The sequence below is a fragment of the Cyphellophora attinorum genome (assembly GCF_001299255.1).
Source record: "Cyphellophora attinorum strain CBS 131958 chromosome Unknown Contig22, whole genome shotgun sequence".
In the NCBI taxonomy this organism is placed as follows: domain Eukaryota; kingdom Fungi; phylum Ascomycota; class Eurotiomycetes; order Chaetothyriales; family Cyphellophoraceae; genus Cyphellophora; species Cyphellophora attinorum.
In genome coordinates, this window is record NW_017253250.1 from 196443 (window position 1) to 220547 (window position 24105).

General features: G+C 54.2%; 10 protein-coding genes across 10 annotated transcripts; 3 read left to right on the plus strand and 7 right to left on the minus strand.

Annotated features, from left to right (window-relative positions):
- Nucleotides 1-516: 516 nt before the first annotated feature.
- Nucleotides 517-1508, minus strand: AB675_145 (uncharacterized protein; the record flags this gene model as incomplete). Its single annotated transcript, XM_018141353.1, has 2 exons — nucleotides 517-778; nucleotides 814-1508. The coding sequence occupies 2 exons, from the start codon at nucleotides 1506-1508 to the stop codon at nucleotides 517-519; spliced, it is 957 nt and encodes a 318-aa protein (XP_017997674.1).
- Nucleotides 1509-2282: 774 nt separating this feature from the next.
- AB675_146 (Carboxylic acid transporter-like protein) lies at nucleotides 2283-3952 on the minus strand (the record flags this gene model as incomplete). Its single annotated transcript, XM_018141364.1, has 5 exons — nucleotides 2283-2599; nucleotides 2654-2992; nucleotides 3047-3316; nucleotides 3418-3722; nucleotides 3789-3952. 5 exons carry the CDS (start codon nucleotides 3950-3952, stop codon nucleotides 2283-2285), a joined length of 1395 nt encoding a protein of 464 aa, XP_017997778.1.
- A 2548-nt stretch (nucleotides 3953-6500) lies between these two features.
- Nucleotides 6501-10121, plus strand: AB675_147 (Chitin synthase regulatory factor 3; the record flags this gene model as incomplete). The annotated part of the gene is made up of 2 exons (XM_018141374.1): nucleotides 6501-9909; nucleotides 9997-10121. 2 exons carry the CDS (start codon nucleotides 6501-6503, stop codon nucleotides 10119-10121), a joined length of 3534 nt encoding a protein of 1177 aa, XP_017997711.1.
- A 995-nt stretch (nucleotides 10122-11116) lies between these two features.
- AB675_148 (uncharacterized protein) lies at nucleotides 11117-11689 on the minus strand (the record flags this gene model as incomplete). Its single annotated transcript, XM_018141384.1, has 1 exon — nucleotides 11117-11689. The coding sequence occupies one exon, from the start codon at nucleotides 11687-11689 to the stop codon at nucleotides 11117-11119; it is 573 nt and encodes a 190-aa protein (XP_017997675.1).
- Nucleotides 11690-13059: 1370 nt separating this feature from the next.
- On the minus strand, nucleotides 13060-13383 carry AB675_149 (uncharacterized protein; the record flags this gene model as incomplete). The annotated part of the gene is made up of 1 exon (XM_018141395.1): nucleotides 13060-13383. The coding sequence occupies one exon, from the start codon at nucleotides 13381-13383 to the stop codon at nucleotides 13060-13062; it is 324 nt and encodes a 107-aa protein (XP_017997775.1).
- Nucleotides 13384-14580: 1197 nt separating this feature from the next.
- Nucleotides 14581-15699, minus strand: AB675_150 (Alcohol dehydrogenase; the record flags this gene model as incomplete). The annotated part of the gene is made up of 1 exon (XM_018141407.1): nucleotides 14581-15699. One exon carries the CDS (start codon nucleotides 15697-15699, stop codon nucleotides 14581-14583), a length of 1119 nt encoding a protein of 372 aa, XP_017997690.1.
- An 856-nt stretch (nucleotides 15700-16555) lies between these two features.
- AB675_151 (rRNA biogenesis protein rrp36) lies at nucleotides 16556-17518 on the minus strand (the record flags this gene model as incomplete). Its single annotated transcript, XM_018141417.1, has 1 exon — nucleotides 16556-17518. One exon carries the CDS (start codon nucleotides 17516-17518, stop codon nucleotides 16556-16558), a length of 963 nt encoding a protein of 320 aa, XP_017997669.1.
- A 277-nt stretch (nucleotides 17519-17795) lies between these two features.
- On the plus strand, nucleotides 17796-19761 carry AB675_152 (putative FCP1 homology domain-containing protein; the record flags this gene model as incomplete). Its single annotated transcript, XM_018141428.1, has 3 exons — nucleotides 17796-18389; nucleotides 18437-19020; nucleotides 19062-19761. 3 exons carry the CDS (start codon nucleotides 17796-17798, stop codon nucleotides 19759-19761), a joined length of 1878 nt encoding a protein of 625 aa, XP_017997653.1.
- Nucleotides 19762-20400: 639 nt separating this feature from the next.
- Nucleotides 20401-22135, minus strand: AB675_153 (Elongation factor 1-gamma 2; the record flags this gene model as incomplete). Its single annotated transcript, XM_018141439.1, has 7 exons — nucleotides 20401-20435; nucleotides 20492-21290; nucleotides 21338-21495; nucleotides 21658-21758; nucleotides 21815-21856; nucleotides 21965-21989; nucleotides 22087-22135. The coding sequence occupies 7 exons, from the start codon at nucleotides 22133-22135 to the stop codon at nucleotides 20401-20403; spliced, it is 1209 nt and encodes a 402-aa protein (XP_017997631.1).
- Nucleotides 22136-23270: 1135 nt separating this feature from the next.
- Nucleotides 23271-23785, plus strand: AB675_154 (uncharacterized protein; the record flags this gene model as incomplete). Its single annotated transcript, XM_018141449.1, has 2 exons — nucleotides 23271-23580; nucleotides 23616-23785. 2 exons carry the CDS (start codon nucleotides 23271-23273, stop codon nucleotides 23783-23785), a joined length of 480 nt encoding a protein of 159 aa, XP_017997772.1.
- Between the last annotated feature and the right edge of the window lie 320 nt (nucleotides 23786-24105).

Genomic DNA, 24105 nt, shown 5'->3' on the forward strand with positions numbered 1-24105 from the left:
ACGATCCCGAGCTCTTCTGCAGGTTTGCGAGACACACGCAGGTTTTTCAGACAGAAGTCAGAATCGGGCAAGCAACATTCCACATCAGGATGACCTTCAAATCCTGTCGATCTTCCTTGTCGGTAGCAAACAATCGAAATGCAGTCGCACCGTTTCATGGGCACCCCAAAGCATCTTTGTCTTGGGCTTCCTGCTCTTCACCGCTGCTGCCCTGATCATGACACAGATTCGCGTACGCAAGCCTCACTCCTTGCCCGCCCTACCGCCACGACCCCATACACCTGCTTCGTTGCGTGCTGCCCTGCGCATGAGGGAGAGCCGCGGTACATTGCAAGGTTTGCATGGAGATGCGCTCACCGCCGCCCAACGACGTTCGTCCCATACGACGACCCCCGCTACGACCAACTAGACATGCTATCGAGAGATGCTTCCACTCTGCCCTGTACATCGAGCACCCTTTCTTGTATACACTAATTGCATGGACATGGATATTTCCAATACGAATGCGCGGTACGATTAACAGGTGGTGGCAAGGGGAGCAACGGCGGTTGTACCTGTCGAACCTCCACCGCTACTGACTCGGCTAGCCTCTCGTGCCAGATTCTTTTGCAACTTGTCGCGTGCCTTTTCCAATTCGGCCATGTTGAGGTAGCAGTAGGTGATCATTCGACCGCGACTGAAGCGTGCTTCGACGGCTTGATAGGTGGGCACACGTTGTCGGTAAGAGGTGTTGCGTACCTCCTTGTTCATGGTATCCCACTGGTGGTACAGGTAGACGCTGAATGTCATCAGCAACAATTCGTCGCTCAAAACGCTTGGCAGGCCATGGTCGGTTGCATGCTGCCATCAAAACGACCATCAGGATAGAGCCATCGCACCGTGGCCAGAGGTTGATCCAATTGGTCCAACAGGGTGTTTTGGGTTTCGTCCCACAAACGACCATCGACCGTACTCTGGACCCGATCCGACGCCCAACGGAAGTTGAGGTTGCCAAGGCGGAATGGCATGAACTGTTGGTTGCGTGATCGATCCACTTGGTAGTTGCACTTGATCTCCAATCCACCATCGGCACTCTTGATCGTGCCCGATCCTGGTGTATAGGTTACTGCAGGTTGCTTGCCAGGTGGATAGTTTGCCGATCCTTGATACCATCCAAACTTCTTGCGGAAGCCGCCCAGCGGACGCATGTTCAACTCGTATCCGACCGTCGTTTCGTCGTGCAAACACCATTTGACCATCTTCAAGGGACCCCACGGTTCCAAATCAAAGGCATCCTCGACCTGGACACGCCAACGATCCTTGGGACGACTGCCACGGTTGGCCGTCCAACCGGCCAATCCCATCGGATCATACGGCGGCGGTTGCGACATGTAGCCCGCTGGAGCTTGCGGTGGCAGGTGGAAATTGCGAACGTCGACCCAGGTCGATTCGGCCTCGGGGTGAAACATTGGTGGCATCGGCGGCATGTCAGGGCCAAGGCCGTACATGTGTTTCTCGTCTTGCATCATGCTGTGTTGTGGTGATCGGTTGTGATGATGGAGCAAAGTCACATGGTATGACCAGGCCTTACATACTGAATGGATGTCGTCCCATCTGGCCTTGAGGTGGTCCGTGAACCGGCTGGCAATGGTGTTGCACTGCCCTGCTCCATACTAAGCTTTTTGATGGAGTACGTCAGCGTAGGCGTTTGGCGTTTTCGACGCTAGAGACCGGCGGGTCACGTTGGATCGGAAAGTAGGCTCTGGAGCAGTGTTCGAGCGGCATTATCCGGGCCCCTTAGTGCGGCTTGCAGCACGCGCTTATCGTCGTTGTATTGAGGGCTGCAATTTGTAGTGACGTGCGGCAAAAGCCCGTGTGGGGCGCGACGGCAGTCGATGCAAGGACCTGGACAGCTTTGACGCCGCTGCGAGGTGCGACCCTAAAAGCCCTGCAACGTGTCAACCGCTTCCGTTATCTTGTCAAGACACCGTCCTCGCAGTTGAACAGGGAGGAGCCTGAGTAGCCCCGGTGATTTATACTCCGAATTATAGATGCCCTTTTCCCATTTAATCCAGTATGAGATTAATGTATCAATCTCCGACGTTTTGCTGCAGGCTCGCGAGACACTGACAAGAACCGCAGATAAAAGCTGGAATTGCTTGATCTGGAAGGCTGCCTTCCTACATTGGGTAAGATGGCTATGTATTGCAGACTGTCAGACCAAGCTATAGTATCAAACTCGAATGATGTTTTGGGATCTGCATCCCGAGACGTGATCGTGCAGGCCATATTAGGAACTAGTCTCAAACATCCTCTTTGTGGACACATGCGCCCTTCTGTAGCTCCAGGTCATTGGCATGAGTTCGATCGTTGTCGATGGTAGCCACGGCCTTGTCATTGATGACATCTCCCTCGGCACCTGCCCGCTTGACCAGCTCGAAATGGCTGCCCAAACGCTCTTGGCCGCAAGCGGTGAAGATGGCGACAGAAACGAAGACAATGCTCATCACTATAGCCATGACCTGACTGTAGTTGGGCTTCAGACCATTCTTCGCAGGCTTGATCCATCCGCTCGCAGCCACGGTCTGGATCTGCGCCGCCGGCGCACTAAGCATGTTTCCTGTGCATTCCGTCAGCTCCGAAACATGAGTTTGACTTGTGTATTTCAGCTTACCGAGTTGGTAGACGGTTCCAGGGAAGACTCCCCGAAACTGTGGCGGAGCGTATTCGTTCAACAAGATTGGCATCACGCCCCAAGCGCCGTTCACGGCAGCTTGTATGAGGAATGTGCCCCCAGCAATGGCACCCCAGCTGTTTGGGATTACCCAAAGTGGTATCATGCACGCGCCGAAAATGCATGCAATGACCACCGTCAGTCGTCGACCGATGAACTGGGAGTAGTAGCCGCAGATTGCTCCGCCAGTGATAGCACCGCATTGGCCGATGATCGTTGCAGTGCTCTTTGCGCTGGGCGTGAAGCCTTTCTGGACCTGGAGGTAGGATGGGTAAACATCTGTAGAAAGTCATCATTAGCCAAGACCAGGATGTGTCCAAAGAGAGCCTGTACCTTGACTGCCATGGCTCATCCAGTTGAAGCCCATGGAGAGTATGACGCAGTAGAGGAACCGGCCCCAGTACTGCCTGGCAGCTTTCTTGAGGTCTTTAGCGACCGCTCGAGCACGCTCGTTCCAGCCCTTGATATCTTCCTCGTCTTTGTATATCTTGGATTCCGGCATTATGCACACCAGGATCGCCATCAAGCCTGTGAACCCAGCACCAACATGGAAGATAGCCTTCCAGCCCTCTCCGGAGTACCGGACGGCAGTCAGGTTGATCACTGCCGCGATTAGATACCCAAGAGCATAGCCTTGTTGTAAGATGCCGGAGAAGAGCCCGCGACAGTCGACTGGCATGTTCTCCAACGAGATGGCGGCTGACAAACCCCAAACACCACCCATGCGATGCCAAAGATTGCCCGTACGCCAATGAAGGCCTGAAAGCTCCCTGCGTATGCTGTGCCGATCTGCAGTACGGCGAGAATGAAGAGATCGATCGCGAGTGGCCACTTGCGACCGTAGGAGTCTGCCAGCATGCCAAAGATGAAGGCTCCGATGGATCGAAAGAGCAGTGTGAGCGTGATTGAAAGCGTGATATCAGTCAAGGGCCTGTCGAAGACCACGGACAGGTTTGTAGCGACGAGGTTGACAGCATTGAAATCGTAGCCATCAGCTGTCCATGCTCCACTAATGAGAGCAGCGTTAGCCGGCGACCCTTTTGTGTCTGCAGCAGACCAGGCAGAAGCTACCTACAGACCAAGCAAGAAGTACATCCACGCTTTCTTGTCCATCAGGGCAATCACCTTCCATGGTGCTGGAGGGACCACTCGTGGGATTTCTTTGGTGACTTCTTCGCCATTGCTGTCGATGAAGGTGACATTGTTCTTCCAGAGCTTGAGGTTTTGCGCGACACCCATACTGCCGTGAAGTCGTCGATGAAGTGGCTGTAGAGGCTCGCGTCGGGATGATGGTCTTGTGTAGTTGTTGCGACATGGTCTCTGTTTGCTATATACTCACAGTAGCTGGACATATATCGACGCCGAGCCCGTTTACCCGTTTACCCCAACTTCATCTGCGGCGTTAGAGCGGTCGCTCTCCACAGCCCCAGGAAAGTCTAAAGCCGGGGAACACTGGCTGGATTGGACCTGGATTGGTGGCCAGAAGCAAGGACGGCACGGATCAAGGTCAAATGACCTTCTCACACCATGGGAAATCGCTTGGAAATGACTGACTGTGTGCCGCGTGAGTTGATGGCGTGTCGTACGAAACGCCGGCAGCGAGACAACCCTGGAGGACCATTATCGAAGACATATCGGAGTGAGCTATGGCGCCGGTGCAGGAATCTCACTGCCGGTCATAGGTCTCCGTCCGGAAAGATGATTGCTTGATGAATTGACTGGGCTTGGCAGGAACGGATGGATTGGTAGGGATGTGCTTGACAGTGTCAGGCTTGATCTGGCTGTCGTGTCATTTGCTTCTGTCGCCATGATACCTCGATGTGGTTTGAGATGCACATTTGATTGATCAGACGATATTCCGACGGACCTACCCAGTTGATACGCTTCCATGATTGTAGCTTCGAGATGATCTGGTCAACCAAGTCGGAGCAGAGGTGATCGCTATATAGGTTGGTCAGTAGGAGTTGTTGCAACGGCTGCAGCAGTCCCGCGCTAGGCAGCGGCTGCTGTGGCGGGCCATTATAGTGACCATAAGTATCGATGGCACAGCTGCCATAACGATGTTGCAGAAAGTCTGCTGTTGATGCATCTTCCGTAGGTTATCCATTGACGAGGTTTCGACTTATCGCGTTCGTAGCACTGCCTGTCAGCTGTGATGGCACACGATCCTGCCCACAACATCATGATCGGTCTTAGACCTTGTCGGATTGGCATACGGGGTAGGCACGAGGTGCACTGATGAAGGGATCGGAAGGAGGTTCCGCTTCTTACCATCTTGCAACATGCCTTCTTATTGCCCTGGGCGGGAATAGCTGTACCTTGGACATTGAATACTTTGGAGCTCTGATCACAGCATGCATCGTAACAAGTGCATTAGCGAAGCTGCTGACCCGCATGATGTTGATGTTGAAAACAAGGATACACGTCTGGCAGAAATTGGCGCCACGATTGATGGCTGTGCAATTTTCTGTACAAGCCACAGTGGTGCCGCAATCGCGGGTACTCGGCGTGGTTCTTACCAGGATCATGACCAACTATGGTTCTACTTTGCGAATATCTTCCTCAGCTCGACAGGCATTGTATGACTCTGGCTTCGTGGGTTAGTTGGACCAAACAGCAAAATGATGCGCCGTGTTGTTGCGGTCCCGACTCCTGAGTATTGGAGGCTCTGGAGTCTTGGTGGTGAAAGAGGCTTCAGCGAATAAGACGGCTGTGCCTTGCATCGCGGCTTCGAGTGGGTTTGCGAGACCAGCGAATTATGGTGATGATGCGCTCTATCATGCATTGATGGATTTCGAGGTAGGGCTGTCTACTGCGGACAACACTGAAGGGCAGGAGGATGCAATGTCCCTTCCACTGCAGCACAGGAGGAACAGAGTGTCTCAGGTCCTGTATATGGGCGAAGTTCGCCGTCGCTCCCCTGCGGCAGAGGGGTTCATGGAAATCTTGTTCCGCTCATATCAATAATCTTTCACGATATCTCCTGCGCAGAAGTTGGCGAGATTACTCTGCCAGATGGCTTACAAGGGTCGCACTACCTGTCGACACCGCAGAGTCATGAACGCACTGCATCAGGCAGCTACTTAGATAGAATACACTCTGGAGCACAAGCAAAACTTGGATATCTCTAAGTCGCTTATCCTGTCGCGTGCATGCACCCCTGCGAACACACACGCGCGTTCGCTTCGCTTGCCCGGCTGCTTGCCGCGACGATAAGTTCATCATGTGGGTAACTACAGTTGGGCTTTCGAGGCAGTGAACCCTTTCCTTCTCTTCCAGCACAATAAAGACGGGCAAGTCACGCCCAGGCTTTCCGTCAGTACTTTGGACTGCAAACAAGATCTGTGACGAAATCATCGAGTCGAGCGTTTCAGATTTCCTCGGAATCGGAAGAACGCAACTGCCAACCCCTACCAAGGGTGATCTCTGACTGCGATCCTGACCCGCAGTTCGAGTTCTGTTCTGGAAGGTCCCATTCTTCCTCTCTTTCCGTGCAGAGTCTACCGCAGGTTCATGAGAGGAGTGAGCGTGGTGTACGAAAGCAAAGAAAGCGCAGTGTGAAAGAAGATGCCCTAGACCTCAAAGGGAGCGTCATCCACATTCCTTTGTTCCCAGGCTGTCAACCGCGCCCGCTGTCAAGCCTACGATCGAGACTGCGCTTCTGTTTGCGTAAAGGCCGCATTTGCAGTCGCTGTCGCTCGCATTTCCCAGTCTGGGAATCTGCGTCGACGCTCTCAAGTCTGCACTTCAGACGTTGGTCCTCCGTGTGAAGTAGCCATACCTTAACATGGCTACTCGAGGCTACCCTCCCCCACGGCAGCCCCAATACCAGCAACAGCACGGGCCTCCACCAGTGAGACATTACGATCAGCGCCCGGATCAGAGGTATCAGCAGGACCCACACCAGCGCATGCCACCTCAGCGGCAGCCGCAGTACGATCAATACTATGACCAGAATGGCTACCAGAACGACTATGGCTATGATCAACAAGGGCAATATCAAGAGCAGTATGAGGAACAATATCAATATAATGATTATCCGCAGTATGACCAGCGAGGACATCCACCGCCCCAGCGGCAGTACAATTATGATGAACGATATCATCAGCATGCACAAGATCGACAGCCTCCACATCCGCAGCAAGGACACCAACAGCGCCCGAGACAACAACGGCCGCCTGATACGAATGCTCCGCCGCACCAGCAGAAGCCTCGAGACCGTATCCTTAAGAAGGAACCTGAGTCGCCGAAGACACTAGCCTGGGACAATCCATTCGGTGCATTTCCAGGGAAGAAAAAGGACGGCGGGAAGCCCGACCTGAGTCCTCAATCACAGGACAAGCATAGACGACATGGCAGTCTCGACGCCTCACAACAGCGACCAAAGGAATGGAACTCGCCGCCGAGACAGAGAGGTGGCCCTCAAGATCCCCGTCCGCAAGCATCGCAGGATCATCGATGGCAGGATCCGCCTAGACCGAACACTTCGCACGGGCAGCATGGACAGCGGCAACAAATGTCGCCGCCGTTGAACGGCCCTCCGATGAACGGTGACGGTCGATTTGGTCGCTCAAAGGCGGACCTGGTGGGCACTGCGCCCAATCCGCCCAGACCGAGCACGTCGCATGATCAGAGACAGCACATGTCACCGCCTCCGAATGGCCCTCCGATCAATGGCAATGATGGCTACGGTCGTTCCAAGGCCGACCTGGTTGGCACCGCACCTCAGCGGCCGCCCATGCCACCGGTAAATTCGAGCAATGGATCTTCGCGGCAGGCCCTTGGACTTGAAGGGCCTGGCTCTAGACAAAGACAAGGACAGCGACCTCCAATGCCTGGCCAGGCTGCGTCAGACCCACGAGCAGGTCCCCCACAGCGATCTGTGACACAGCCAGACATGTCGCATAACGGCCCAGGACCAGCGATGGATCAACAGTACCACAACCACCAAGATCGAGCACAATACGAGATAGTGACAGATCGAAGGCCACCCGTGCGACAACCTAGCGACCATCAGTACGAGCCCGAGCGAGGTCCACCTCTTGCAAAGGCCAGGACATTCGATCAGGGTCCCAGATCACCAGGTATGCCGAATTTCGATGCAATACCGCCCATGATGGCAGAAACGCTCACTGGCCCGAGACCCGTGGAAGAGCCGATCTACGCAAAGAAGTCCTACCAAGCTCTAGCTGTCGACTCGAATCCAGCTCGCGCAGGACCGCCTCAAAATGACACAACTTCACCTCTGGCAGAATTCGCCTTCGGCTTGCCGCATAGTAACTCGGCGCCGCCGACGGTAGGCAATGCCCTCACCTCACCACCTCCAAGCGCTCAGGATGCGAGAAGTCTTGCATCGCCGCCTCCTAGTGCACAGGGAGCGAGAACTGTCACGCCGGTTGGCGACATTGACTACAACAACCCACCACTCTCGCCGGCAGTGCCGATTACCCGACCAGGAAATTATGATCCGAGAATTGCTCCTCGAGGAATCGCGAATGGGCAAGGGCGGGCAACTCCTAATCAGCAATTTCCACCACGTGGCGCGAGTAGAGCGGATGATCAGAAATTTCCGCCACGGGGTGCCAGTAGAGCAGACGGCGCGCCGACGCCAACGCAGGCCTCTTTCCCGCAGGAGTTACAGGACTCGGGCTACTGGACGAGCCCTGATCGCACTCATCCGCCGCAGCCGAGAGACGTTGTCCGAGAGCACGGCTATGATGGATTTGCAGGAGGTCCAGACTTCAATCAGGGCTACGAGGAGCCGTCGTATCAACAGACAGGCTACGATCAGTACGCACAAATTTCTTCACAACAACAGAGTCAGCCTCCTGCAGGGCTCCCGCAGGGAGGTCCTCGAAGTTACAAATCCAATGGAATGTCTGCTCATCCTCCACCCGTCCGGCAGCATGCAGATCGCACGAGTGGTCCAGATATGCCACCTAATGGCGCGGGCGGAATGGATCGACCACCTCCTTTCAGACCAGGACTGATGAACCAGTCTTCTCAGCAGTCGCAGGCATCGTTCCAACAGCAAGCGCCGATGATGAGACCGCCACAGCAGCAGCCACCGCCTCAACAGCAACAGCCTCCACAGATGCGGCCTCAGCAAGCACCTCTGCCAGTAGCAGCACCTCCTCCACCAGCAGACACGCGACGCTCCTCTAACCAATCAACTGCAGAAGACCCTCCCATCACAATCGCCGAACTCAACCAACTCCGCGAACAATTCAAAGACCGCCCCACCGACTTCGCCCTCGGACTCCGCTTCGCCAAACGCCTTGTCGAAGCCGCCAAAGTCCTCTCCTCCGAGAACGGCCGTGCCGACCCCAAAACCACCCTCCGCAACCGCGAGCGCTACATCAACGATGCGCACAAAGTCGTCAAGAAAATGGTCAATGCTGGATCCGTGGACGCCATGTTCTACCTAGCCGACTGCTTTGGCCAAGGCTCGCTTGGTCTGCCCGTTGACGCGAAAGAAGCGTTCCAGCTGTATCAGAGTGCAGCGAAGCTCAATCATGCCCAGTCCGCTTATCGCGTAGCCGTGTGCTGCGAGCTAGGGCATGAGGAAGGTGGCGGGACGAGAAGGGACCCGATGAAGGCTATCCAGTGGTATAAGCGCGCTGCTACGTTGGGAGACACGCCTGCGATGTACAAGATGGGGATGATTCTGCTTAAGGGGTTGTTGGGCCAGCCAAGGAATCCGAGGGAGGCGGTGTCATGGCTCAAGCGTGCGGCTGAGAAAGCAGACAAGGAGAACCCGCATGCATTACACGAGCTGGGGTTGTTGTACGAGAGCGCGCGACCGGAAGACCATATCCTTCGGGACGAAGGCTACGCGTACCAACTCTTCCTCCAAGCCGCTGAGTTGGGGTACAAATACTCGCAATTTCGGCTTGGCTCAGCCTACGAGTACGCCGCGCTGGGTTGCCCCATCGATCAACGGCAGAGTATAGCGTGGTATTCTCGAGCGGCGAGTCAGAGGGAGCACCAGGCGGAGCTGGCCCTGAGTGGGTGGTATTTGACGGGCGCGGGGGACTTAGTGCAGCAGAACGACCAGGAGGCGTATCTTTGGGCGCGGAAGGCGGCGATGAGCGGGTTGGCGAAGGCGGAGTTCGCGATGGGGTATTTTGCTGAGACCGGGATCGGGTGTACAGTTGATCCGGAGGAGGCGAAGAGGTGGTATTATCGGGCGGCTGGTGAGTACTTCTTTCTTCTGGAGGTGCTGTTGTTGTGTGGTCGGCGAGAGTTCGTGGTGTATCCATGCTGACCTGGAGTGATAACAGCGCAAGGATTCCCGAAAGCGAAAGAGCGGCTGGAGGAGCTGAAAGCTGGTGCTAAAGCGAAGAAGAGGGACAAGAGGGATATTAGGAGGAGCAACGCTAAGGAAGGGGACTGTGTTGTCATGTGATTGATGTGTCTACAGAACAGGTGGCTTGATTGTGAGAGACAAGAAGGGCACTCTCTGCTGCAGATGGCCATTAAAGATGGTCAGGGAGAGCAGCATATCGACAGAAGCGGAGGTCGAGAGGTCACTTTGCTTGACTTGTGGTTCTTTCGACCCGATAGGTGGGTATCTGCGCTGATTGCAAGCACATGAGTCGATGATCTACGTGACACGACTTTACAGTGATCGGGATAATCGTTCCATCAATGGTGACTTGGTAGAGTAGGCAACACGAAAGGGGAAAGCCTTAAAGGTCTCTAGCAACCCCGGTTCGTACTACATTCGAGTACTGCAGGGCGGGAGAGGTGGACACCATTCAGCAACAGAAGGCAATCTATAGCTGAGTCCATTAAGCTACGCGACACAGGGAAACTACTGTTATCGAACAGGTCTGAGCTCGAGGTTGGGAGTGATAATACACTGTCAGAATTGAATCTAGCCTATACGCAGAATCTCATCCTATACCAATTGCCGCTCTTGTGTCGACACTGTACACATTTAAAATTAGGTAGCCTCGTGGTCCGTGGTGATGATACACGCTGTCGATGTCCGCCAATTTATTACCAAACCTCTATTGCTAACGCCATTCCCAGTCATTAAAAGTATAAGATTAACGTTGATTGCCAGAGAACACAACTTTTCGATGCCGGAAAACAATCACCCGGCTTTCGTTGACGTGAATGTCTTTCTACTCAACCAGCAATGCCACTGATCATGGCCATTTAAGGGTATTGGGGTATTATCGTGCTTTTGTACACCGAAGAACCAGTCTCCGTCGAAGTAAAATCCATAGGCCTTGACAAAAAGTGCCGTTGGTCGTAGTCATTGGGAAAAACCAGTCCGCAACATGCTATTGTGCCGTCCGTTGTTGTAGAATCCGCTGATGAAAGCGCCGTTGCTGCTTACGATGCAAGGCGGTCGTAATCGATAGCGGTCGTCCGATCCAGAACATCTCGCTCTTACACGTGATCATTCGTGCTGATCTCACGGGAGGAGATTTGCTTCTGCACCGCAGAATAGATTGCAGTGCCGGCAGCGGAAACGAAGAAACCCGCAACGATGAAGTTCAGGAAGCTGACCTTGCCGACTTCGGTACTCGACAACATCACGGTACCACACAACATCAGCAGGGCAGTGGTGAGGCTCCCACCAAGGGCATATGCCAACACCTTCGTCGGACTCTCGAAGAAGTGCTCAACCAATAGGCTCACCCATCCGATGTTGAGCAACATCGCGACAGTGATGATCGTCCAGCGCAGCTGTACAAAGCATCTCTCGTCGAAAAGAGCGCTGCTCGCGATTGCTGCAACGAGGCTAGCCGAGCCGAAACACCTTTTCTTGACTTTGTCGGTCTGGTATGCGTAGACGTAGCCAAAGACAGCTACGACCACGGCCCCCAGGACCGGGGTCGTGTATTGCCAAGCGGTCGACACGTCGGAAGCTTGATTGCCGTTGTTGGCGGCGGTATCGCCCTTGCTGTCACTGTCGGTGGCCGGAGTAGGAAGACTCAGGGGTGGTCTCAAGCCCCGCATGGTGGTCACGGTAGAGGTGGTGGATCGGTGATGTGAGGAAATGAAAGGAAGGAAAGGAATGTTCAGCGAATGAATGCTCGGGCAACTTTGCAATAACGAAATACTGTTCCTGAGGCACGAAGCGGGTTGAAGAGCGGACAGCAACATGCGTCCAGTCTGAGATTGTTCGAGCGACAGGAGGGGCAGAAGCCCACTCTGTGTAACATGAGCCTGGCCCCCACATTCTTGTTGACGGCGGCGGTCCAAACTCGAGGTTCGACTCTCGTAATCTCACCCTTCGTGGCCATGTAGATGAACAACACGGTTGCGATGGGCCAAAGAGTACTGCAATGGCTAGCAGAGTCCCTGAGGCGCGGTGCACGACGCGCATGTGATGCAGTATGCTTGTCAGCTCTGACGACAAGAAGCGTCTGCGTGAGCCTGTATGAAGTCGACCTTTGGTCAACACCGGAGGAGCAGATAGCGAGTCGCAACAACAGGTTTCGGGGTAGACAGCGACTAGAGCGCGCCAGCCTGAGCACAGCTTTCCATGTCTCACAGCGATTCATAAGACCAAGTTTTGCAGCGCGAGCGATGCCCAACTGGACTTACCTCAGCCTTCAGAGCAAGGTGGCCGGAGGAAGGCGTTCGTTAAGTGACAGGTCCATCATGGTGGCATCGCTGTGTCGAAGAAGATGAAGTAATACCATGAAGTGGCTCATCCCACCAGGCAGGAGTATGTACTGCCAAGGTATGACGATCAATCATCTGCTCCATGATGTCTGTGTGGGCAAACGGAGAAGAGAAGAAAGTTGAGGACAAGATGAATACTTAAGTCTTTCCAGCAGAACGAGAGCCGGGGCAGACCGAGTTGATCATTTCATTGACTCCCAGGAAGCATTCACTTTTCTTGGCATGATCGTGGTTTCGATAATGTTATGCAGTGACTCGTCCGAAAGCGTGTGACGAACAGTGACAGGTCTTCGACCGAGTCAGTGAAGTCATCGTCCCGGCATCTGACGGATTCCACTTTTGGTGAAGAGATATAAGTACACTACTCGCACCTCGATGACTTCTCTTTTCAACCAACCTCCGAAGGTGGCGAGACTGGTAGGGAAGACTTATCGAGAAGGTCTACTTGTCAAGCTAAGGTAACAACAATTACTACCACGCAGGACGAGGTTGTGCGATGAGTTCACAAGGGCACTCAGAAGTCTTCCAAATTGTATTCCCGTTACTGGTGGTTCAGTCGAAATAGGATTTATTGACTAAGCAATGACAGTACAGAAACGAGTGTTATGTCCCGGTTCCTCCTACTCCTAGAAACAGGTCTGCTTCGTCCCAAAGGCTGTCCCCTTATCTTGTTTCCGACGCCAGGCTGATCACTGCATCTAGAAATCGCAACCGAAGTTCTGAATGAAATTCTTGTCGGAGAAGAATCCACACCCCAGCCTCGGCGGAGCAACAACATTACAGCTGGACAGCAGAGTAGCCTGATCAGCGGTTTGATCAGCCCCGAAAGTCCAGATCTCCCTGGTCCTCTCGCTATTGGTGATTGGGTCGAGGATGCCACACCCTCTGACCTCGAACAAGAGGTTGGGATTGTCTTTGAATTGCCTGACCTCGTTGCATCCGTCGCCGATGAAGACGGCTTTGGTGCAAGGGTCTTGGCCGCCAACCCAGGCGAAGTTTTGGCTGTTCTGGTCGCGGCCCATGCTGATGGATCCTGCATAGACGGAGGATATGAGGATTGGGGTGAGGGTTAAGAGTGATAGGAATTGCATTGTAACGATTGTAGTGGTGCGAATGTACTTTGTGTGGATGATGTGGTTTTGATGGAAGGAAACGAAATGAAATACTGATGCTGTAGGAAAGTCGTGACTGATGATGGACGGAACGTCAGAAGTGCGGCTCAGAACTGCGCTATATAGTGTAGGGTGTTGAGGCTGTAGGTCAAGTTGCCGGCTTCGCTGTGTCCGCATATAGTAACACTCGACGGTAAGCCATTCTATTATTGTTACCGCTCCATGACTTGGCAGGAATTCGAGCTGTGAGGCAACTTAGTATTGCAGGATCATGGTGTGGACCATGCTACCGGTCAAGACGCAAGGTGGAGCGTGAAGCATCTAATGCGCAGTTTGCACCGTGGGAACTGCGGTTATGTGCGCGGGGCGGCATCATGCTGCTGTCGAGCATCCTTTGTGGCTGAGGGGTCATCTGAGTGTCCGCCCACATAGTTAGAGCAGGCGGTGGCGGCGGCGCCATGCATCTCGCCAGTGATGGGTGCTACAACACCAGCTCTAAGCCCTACCACAACCCATTAGTATTGTGGCTGAAAGCAGATAATCGTTTATCATCGGGCTGACCTCCGAGGTTTTGTCCACAAGGGGAAATTTTTGATGTTTGCTGAAACTCGGCGTAGTGATTTTTGGTTACCTAGATCTCAAATCAGACCAAGTCCTTCCACTTTCGATGTCGCCCGGAGGAGATCTCGTATCTGCACATAGTATGGCGCCGAAGTACAGAGATCCCGTTGGTAGGGTCGAAGGCACTTGTGCAGGGTGAGCTCCTGATGGAGACGTCGGGTCAAGGACCTCAGAGGGCGAAATTGGATGCCCCAATGTACTGTAGCCGGATGGTCTTGCAGAAGCAGTAGATGCATTGTTCGCTCTTGCGGAAGCAGTGTATGCATCGTTTGAGGCGGAAGTCACTGCTGTCGCCGTCCTAAGCCAAAATTTTCACACCGCACCTTCCTCAAATCCGACTGTTGCTTCATAACCTCATATCAACGACCAACTTCCCACTTACTTTCCCACCCTCATACTCTGTCACCAAATCGTTCAGCCCCTCCAGTCCAAATGTCTTGATCCGCGCCTTCACCTCGTGTTCGGCCGCAAAAGCCAGCATATCCCTCAGATCTTTGTTTCGACCAGTGAGAACGCCCACAATCTCAATATCCCGGAAGACAGTGTCTCGTGTTGAAACTTCCACCCATCCTTCGGAAAACTCACAACGACACATCTTGCGTGGTTCTTGAGAACCGCCATTCCCCAGTTGAAGGCGGCCTGTGCTTCTGGAAGGATGATACTGGCGTGGGCGCCGATTTCATCTTCCAAGGCATCTTGAGCGGCGTTGAAGAGCTCTGGCTGTTGGCTTTTGAGTTGTGCGGCGGATGTGGCGGCTGAGTCGACGACGTGTACCCTGCCGGCGTTGGAATAGCCAGCGCATTCGCTTGCGATTTCGCGGCAGAGTGCCAGAGCGGATGGGCCGACGTCTGCGGCGATGACGGTCGCACCGAGTCGGCTGGCGAACTGGACGCCCAGGTGGCCAAGGCCGCCTCCTGCGCCAAGAATAGCGATCGCAAGGCCCGCGTTGTCTAGTCTACCGCTGTGATCCGAGTTGGGAGACAGAGCGTCCATCTTCAGACCCGCCCGCTTTAATGCAGACCACACCGTTACGCCCGCGCACATCAACGGCGCAACATCCACAGCCGCCATCTTTGACTCGCCTTCCGAAGTCGTCGGCACAGGCGCAACCTGCCGCCCATCCACAACGCACCACTCCTGCCATCCGCCATCCACACTCAGACCTAAGTTCCCGGCTTTCGAACACCACACCCCATACCCCTGCGCATCACCCGCTGATTTACCAGAGCGGCACTCCTCACAGCTGCCGCATGGCCCCTTAGCTCGACCCGGCACACCAACCAGCTGCCCCACCGAAAGCCCAAGCTCATTTTGAGCTTCAGGGGAGGATAACGCGGGGCCGAAACTGTGGATTGTACCGGCGAACTCATGGCTGCCGATACGTGGGAGCTGAGGTTGCATGGCGCCGGAGGCGAAGACATGGTCGGTGTGGCAGTAGGATGCAGCGGCGACGCGGACCAGGATCTCATGCCCCTTCAGGTCAGATGGTGTCGATATAGGGAGGGTATGGTCTGGCGTGTAGGTGTATGGTTGGTTGAATTCGTGCAAGATCTGGGCGCGCTGGGTTTGGGGGAGAGCAACGGGCGGAGGTTGTGCTTCGGCCATTCTGGCGAATGTTGAGCTGGAAATCGTTTCGGTGGGTAACGTGGGAGAAGCACGATTGTATTGGTGGTGGTTGCGGACCCGCTGCCTCTGCTGTCTCGGGTCTACGAGCACTGCTGGACGATGCCTATATCGTGTTACAGGGAACGATATAGTGCTTCGAGAGATAGATGATGGTGTCCTTGCGCGCCTGAGCAGCGTTCGGCTGAAGTTTATGCTGCTGCTAGCACCCAGCACTGGCGCTAACGTGGATTGTATAGTGCCGTTTGCCCGCTACAGTGCTGCCGTTCTCAATTCGACTTAGTGCCAAGGTCTGTCTAGATTTCGAAGTCCTCTGTGTGTGATCTTTGATGCGTTCGTGTTAGTAGTAGCGCGCGTCGACAATGTCCTTTCCGCAACGACGTTGGGAAGAAAGTCGTCTCGCCGTCATTCCCCTCCCACATACTTGATGTTTACCCCAATGTTCGTTCAGTTCTCCAATTCGGGGTAGCCCCGCAGAGAGCGCGGTCAACCGGCTTATCGAGACGACACGGGCCGCCGTTGGACGCAATTGAATGATGCTCGAGGCAGTGAAGTGCTCGTTTCGGTTTGCCGCGGGTCTTGACTTTGTCAGAAAGGTATAAGATGCCGTCTTGCCCTCGACCTCGGTTGCAACTCTTTCATACTCGCGGCCAACGCTCGAGAATGTGATTACACGGCGTGTTGTCATGCCATGGTAGTAGCTGCTACTGCCTGGCGGGGCGAGTGGAAAGGAACCTCGACGTCGGGAGTAAAGACCTTGCCAATATCGAACTTTGCTGAAGCGAAGACAGTTCTGCCTTGTACCTCGATAGCAACCTCCTCATCCATGGATCGATGCTTACTCCCTCCTCACCCGCGGCATCCCCCTCGAATCCCGCCCCTTCTCCCGCTTCTGCCGCCTCTTCTCGGCTTTATCTCTTGCTTTCTTGCCCATGGCTTCCTTTCGCACCTCCTCCGCTTGCTTCCTGATCTCCCCGGGTTTCAGGTAGAACGGCTTCGCTTTCTTCCCCTCCCTGATCGCCGCCTTCTCCTTTGCATTATGCTCAGCCACAACCTTCTCCTCCCGCGCTACCCTCTCGCTGTTCCGTAACTTGGCCTCGAGGGACATCAGCTGCCTCTTCAAACTATCCTGCTGCTCAACATCGCCCGAGGCGGCGGCTTTCTTGATCTGTTGTTTTAGGGAGAGGACTTCGTCGGCCTGGTAAGAGGTCAAGAAGGAGTAGTTCCTGTTGGCTTTTGAGACCGAGGATTTGTTGAGGGTGGCAGACATGACAGTAGGGTCGAAGCGTGGGTCGCGGGATTTCGTGGTGGCGGGCGGAGGGGAGAAGATGGAACGCGTGCGGGAGACTTGTTGGCGGGAGGAGTGGATTGCGGGGGCGTGTTTGATTGTCGAGAAGACTTTGGCTGGGGGTCCATAGCGGTCTCTGTCTTTGGCGGCGGGTGGTCGGGCGGCTGTGTTGGTGTCGGCGTCGTGGTCGGCATCGAAGCCTGTGGGCAGTTTCCTCTTGCGAGATTGTGGTGCGAAGCGTTCTTGAGCTTCGGCGAGGGTGCCGAAGTCAATGTCTTTCAAGACTTCTTTCTCTTCTGGTGGCTCTGTGTCCTCTGTGTCGTCTGCATTGTCGCTGTCATTGGCAGAATCATGCTGCTCCTCAGACCCATCGTCACTTGGACTTGCAGATGCCCCGTTGGCAGACGCTTCATCTTCTGAATCCTCTTCTGATGGCCACTCAACATCATCCTCGGCATCGGAGATGTCGTGCCGTAATTGTATTGGCCCTCTCGAGGTCAGCTGAGCAGTCATGTTGTGAATAAAAGTCATGTGTAGAGATCGACTTGCGTTTCGCAACTTTTTGGTCGAGTAGCTAATCGATAAGAGATCTAATAGGGAGTTTTGGCAAACCTTCCTTTTGGGGAACATTCCTTCTTAACAACAACTTCAACTTTTCCGCACTGTCGCCTTCGTTACTTCGACATGATCTCAACATAAGTCGACGCTCATTGTAGACTCACCCTGGCAACAGCGAGACCGGCTGACAAGATTCTCCGGCGTCTCCAAAAAGTGACTCTCCCTCGCGACCATGTCTCTGCAGAGCATTACTAACGCACCTCATCAGTGGACGAACGCAGGATATTCCGCTCTGTCTGTGCCTCCACCATACATTTCGCCATACCCTTACAACCCTAGTCTCGACGCCATGGGCCGCAAGAAAGGCGGCGCATTCTACACGCCCGTATACCCTGCGGAATGGACGCCAGACACTCGACATACGCAGGCGCAATCGCTCCATGTCCCGCAGCAGCCACGCTCTGCTCAATCCATTGTTCAATCACTTGCCCAGTCTCGGCGCAGTGCTCAGAATCAAGCTAGTGTGAGTAAGCGCGCGATATATAATATTGTCGATGCTTGGAGAGCATACAAGTCTGACACTACCAATCAGTACAATGGCGACAATCAATACCAGTCAAACTACCAGCAGTTGCCGCACTACCAGCAGCAGGTCCCCGAATTTGATGCAAACTTCCAACCGCTTCCACCATATCAGCAGCAGTTGTTTCTGCCATCCTTCAACCCACAATGGTCTCAGCAAAGTCTCTGGACAGCTGCCCAAACGCTGCCGCAACCACCCCAGTTGGCTCCGCAAGCCACGGCATTTCGACCTGTACAGAGGTTAGTGAATGGCTACATGCCACACTCAGATTACAGAGTTAACAAGTCAAGCCGCTACAACCTCAGAGCTCGACCCATGAGCACCATGCACAAGACCAAATCATCCAGTCCATCGAAACCGACGATGTCCCTCGACAACTCCCTATCCGACCAGTCAAACAACGATCTGCGCGTCAACCAACGCCTCGTCGCGGTCCGACCCCCATCAACGAAGCCATCGCCCCTGTTAAGATCCCAGAGCCCTCCCAAACTTACCTCCACACCGCCGCCCTTCCGTCCCAACAACTCCTCCAACCCCAAAAGCTCCTAGTCCTCCTCGACCTCAACGGCACCCTCGTCTACCGGACCGGCTACATGCGCCGCGAAGTCGTCAAACGCCCCGGCGTCGACCGTCTCGTGCAGTACCTCTTCGCCAACCACCACGTCATGCTCTTCACCTCCGCCACCCTCAAGTCTGCCGAGCGCATGGCTAAGACACTCCTCACGCCAGAGCAGTACAGCCAACTGATTACGATCCGCTCTCGAGAGGACCTCGACCTAACGCACGAGCAGTTCATCAACAAAGTCCAGGTCTACAAGGATCTGAACGTGATCTGGAAGGACAAAGCCATTGTGCAAGCCGCGCCGATCTGGGTGTGAGGTGGGATATGTCCAGTACGGTGTTGATCGACGACAGCGTGATCAAAGCCAAGTCCCATCCGCATAATCTGCTTCAGGTGACGGAGTTTCTGGAGCCAGAGCCGAATGCGAGCAAGAAGGAGAAAGCGGCATTCAAGCTGCGGGAGACAGTCGCGATGAGAAGTGTGGAGGAGAAGTTGGAGAGCTTGAAGTGGCAGGTTAATGTGGCTTGTTGTATTAGGGAGTGGCAAGAGGCAGCGAACAAGAAGAAGAAGAAGGGTCTCGGACTCGATGCTGAGGAGGCCTCTGCTCGGGAGTCCTTGGACGAAGCGGAGAAGGCTATCTGGAGTCGTGCTGCGGATGAGGAGTACGCCACGCCTGTCAGCATGGACGGTAACAGCAGTGGTATTGTCGCCAAGCCCGAGGCTGACGACGGCGCCACTGAGCCAACAACGAAAACCCACGAGGAAGAAGAGGAAGAGTACGAGCCCGACGAATGGCAAGGCGTCAAGCTCCCAACTCCATCGCCCGAAGTCGAGCTCGGTGCCGTGGAGAAGCTCAAGGCACTGGCCGGCAGTGTCAGCAAGCCTGCGACGGCGCCGCCAGGGAAGCGCTACAGTTTCATGGACGCCCGCGACAGTGGCAATCGCAACATGTCGACAGCACGAGAGGTCAGTCCGGTCACAGAGGAGGATTTCAAGTGGTTGAGTCTAGACGAGAAGACATCAGCGGATGTGACCAAGGCTAAACAGACATAGATACTAGAGTGACTAAGCAGGGATAGACATCAGAGAGACTGATTGACCTTCTGAGTCCACCGAGTTGTACGATGAGAGTCCGTATTTGCTTAATGCCACACAATTTTTGATGGATGCCACTTTGATCTGTGTTGCACGATTCTCTGTGAGGTTGCTGGGAGAGAATAGGGCAGGGGTGGACTATGCGAGGAAAGAGAGAATTGGGTGTGAGCGATACGATTTTCTGGGAAATTGCTGGGAGAAGAACGCGGCGGGGGAGGACTATGCGAGGAAGGAGAGAACTGCGTGTGAGCGATTCGATTCCATCTATCGAGGGCATCAAAATTCGCTTTTCTGTGATCTGAAGGGAAGCCTCGAACGATCTATCAACGCAAAATGCTTCGCAGTGATAAGACATGCTCGCTAGCTGGCTCACTGCACAACAGCCGAGCGCTTTGGTGACTTTGGCAGCCGCACCTCACACATGACACATCGTTCCGTGCATGACTCGTGCTGCTCCTGTTCTTCCACATCATGCCGTCGTCTAAAAAGTCGTGAAATCGATGCACACAGATTGGGCCGACTGAGGAGCCCTTCGATGTCGGGAGTCCATGCGTCGTGAAAGGCCGGGGCTCTCGCAATCTTGTGGTCGCTCAGCCTCTACTTGAAGACCTTGCCGTCGGCCCATTCGTACTCTGTATAATAATGTTAGTAAACTCAGTCATGTCGGGAGGGCTCTGGTAAAACATACCCTTGCCATCAACAGTGATGGGCTTATCCCAAGACCACTCGTCCTCGACGAGCTTCTTGTCCTCAGCCTTGGATGGATCAAGCTTGACGAACTCATATGACTCCCAATCCGGAGCGACGTCGAACGCAGGGATAGCCTCCTGACCGCGGACGAGGAAAGCACCCTGGATGACACTGTCGTTGGCCTTGCCGTAGACTGACAGAGCACCGAAGAGGTACTTGCGGGAAGCCTCGAGACGGGCGAAGAAACCACCGACCAAGTTGGCGCTCATGAAGGTGAGAGTGAGATCCTCGTTGTACTTGTAGTTGACCTTCCAGAGCGAGTACTCATCGGGCTTGTAGTTCTCCCAGAACCAAGGCAGGGCAACCTCTCGAGTCTCCTCGTTGGAGTATTTGCGCTTCCAGTCATCGAGGATCAATGTTGGCTTGCCGAGAGCTTCGATGGGGTGCTTGGCCTTAGGCGCCTCTGGCTTTGGCTCGTCATCCTCGTCATCAGCAGCCGGCTTGGGAGCGGCCTTTGGCTTCTCGGCCTTTGGTGCAGCAGCAGCAGCCGCCGGCTTGGGCTCCTTCTTTGGTGGGGTGTACTTGACGGCCTCCTCAACGAATACTGGCTTCTCGACAACGGCCTTCCAGATCGGCTGGTTGACAATGGTCTCATACCAACGGGTGGTGTTGGGGTTCTCAGAGCGCCACTCCTTGTCAAGGACGTATTGGAAACCGCGCGAGATCTGGGAGGCGACATAGAGATCGGCTAGGGTGAGGCGTTCGCCGACGAAGAAGCTGTTGACGAGGAAGTGGCTCTCGAGGACGGCTAAGCACTTGAGGGCAGCAGCTTGGCATCTTCGACATTCTTCTTGTTGTAAGGGTCTCTGCCGATGAGAGGGCGGAACCACGAGCCAATGGCAGGCAGGAGGTGCGAGTTGCTGAAGGACATGAACTGGACGATCTTGGCATAGTCTTTCTTGGTCTTTCCGAGCAGACGTGTCGACTCGTTCTGTGATGCAACTTTGAAACATTAGCACGTATTCCGCTAAAGTACGTCGCTATATCGGAATTCAAATGGGGTGATCAGAGGTGTGGTAGTCAACATTGGTTGTTCTGTCAGGGATAACTGATGTGATGGTTTCTCATCTTTTCAAGGGATTCGTGTAGAGCGCCTGTACTCACAATAGATCGCAATAGCAATGCTCTCAGTCAGAACCCAGCCATCGGCGCTCTGGTATGTTGGGACACGGTCGAGGGCGTGGAGTTTGATGTAGTCTGCGGAGCTGGCTCGTGTGTGAGTAACATGACTCTAACATGTGCTTGGGGTGTTGTGACTCACTTGGTAGGTGTGCGGGTGTCTACAAGCTCGATGTCGAGTTTGCTGTGGTTGCCGTCAGTATTCGATCACTGGCGGTGTCTCTGTCAACGAGCACGTCGCATGGCGGCGCTCGGCGCCGGCTGAAGATCTAGAGGCATGCAAGAGACTCACTTCTCCTTGGCCAAGGCCAAAAGCACTGAGCACGGTTAGCATGATCTTTCAAGGACTGTGTCATTGGTGAGGGGCAGGCTGTCGCATTCACTATTGCGGCAGGAAGAGGTTCTGGGACATACCGACGGAGCGCGCATTGTCAGAAAAGCCGTACAGCTTTCCGAAAGACATCTTGAGCTGTAGTGAATAGCAATCGAGGTACAGAAACGCGGGACAATGGTGTTTGCGAAAGTGTGAGTCGGAGTCCTGCTCGTTCAAAATATTTCACCGCACTCGAAGCCTTGCAACAGTTTCTCCACTTTGCCAAGATATCAAGATATTCCTGCTTGGACGACACTCGTTCTCTTACAATCATCACATCATGCCTTGCATCTTGCCTTGAACATATTTCTTTCACTTGAAGGGTTCCTGATGTCTCAAAGTTTGTAGCTGCTACTTTGAGCCAGTGAGACCCGAATCATTCAGCGAGGGTCCGCTTCTTGAATACTGAATCAGCCGGGCCTTCTCTCTGCGCATGCGTTCCACGAGTTTCACCCGGCTCGGAGTCATAGTGCGATGATCATGTACTTCTGAATGTCCCGAGCGGCGTAGGCAGAAGTGGGAGTTAGTCACAATGCGGACTCGAAACAGGATTTCAGAGAGAGCCACACCGTTGCTGACTGACTCCCTGGGTGCACCGGAGTAGGCTCTACTATGCTATCGATGTGAGTTCCAGCAAGTCAGATTGATGGCAGAGATCATCATGACTGTAGTATGAAATACTCTCGCTGTGAAGGACCAGTAGCCATTCCGAAGTGCGTCCTGTCGAGAACTTCGTTGATTTTCGACTCCAGGAACCTCATTTTGTAAGTTGTTTTGCACGCACTAACGACAATCACGAACGCAAAAGAACCGAATTACAGCATCACACATCAACATGGTCGAAAATGCAAAAAGTGGGCGCCTAATATAGCAGGGTGGCCCAGGAGCTACGAAGCCATTTGATGCGGTACCCAACCCTGCTACCCAGCTGAGACTCAGGCGGTGGCTTATATTGCCCCAATCTTCCAATTTCTGGTCGATTGTTGGACTAGAATATGGACGCACGAATATATGAAGACCACTTGCCAAAAATGTCTCTGCCAAGACCAGGCGGTGGTGGGTTGGGTGGCAAGTGATGTTGCTGGGGCGATGTCGATATCACTTTTGCGTCTTGGCTAACATTGTGAAGGCCGACTCGAGGTGCTCGCAAGGGACTACGTGGTATCTCAAAATTTCTTCTCGCTTCCTCTATCAACATCGTCGGCTGGCAATACGACCATTCAAGATGGCCGTCCTCAGCACCACCTCTCCTACCAAGCCCACCAGCAAAGACATCGTCATGTCCGACTCTCAGACTGCGCCAGAGTCGGAGCCGTCAAAGTCCCAGACCACTTCGACCCTCGAGACTGTCTCCTCGTCCAACAGCGCGTCTGCAAGCTCGTCCCGTCAGACCACGCCAATCACCCCAGACTTCCCCGACCTCGACTTCGAAACCAAAGAAGACGAAGCCACCCACAGCGACAACGAAGACACCACTCCCACCACGGCCGAAGCTTCCCCCAGAAGTCCACTCGCACGATCGATTCCCGAATCTGGTTCCGCAATTTCATCAAATCTCAGAGCCAGAAAGCCGAGAAAGACAAGACGCCGCTCTGGACACCGGAGATGCGTGCGGAGTTGGATCGTACTTGGGTCGCTTCGCCAGCCATGGCCAAAGTCAAGAAGGATGTTGCGAAGGTTCTTGCTAGTCGCGTTCCTCAGTGGGGTCTGCGTTCTGCTGCGGAGAGACGCGGTGCTTGAGATGAATGGTATGGTAAGTTGGCATGGTGTTGAAGTGGTTTGTCTCTAATGATGGTGAGCAGATATGTAGTTTCGAGGCTACTACTACTGCATGATCGAGAAGGCGCAACCTTGGGTACTGTACGACTGCCTGGAAGCCTTCTTCGCCACATTCAACGATCTGGACAAAGACGACACAAGTATCTTGGCAAGGAGTCTTCCCTGTCTGTGAAGCAGCACCAGAGAAACATTGGGATCGGGGTGTGTCAATGATGTGCCTGCCGGACTCTACGCCTTAAACGCTAGAGCGATCACGCCCTACTTGAAGGTGTCAGGTGGAC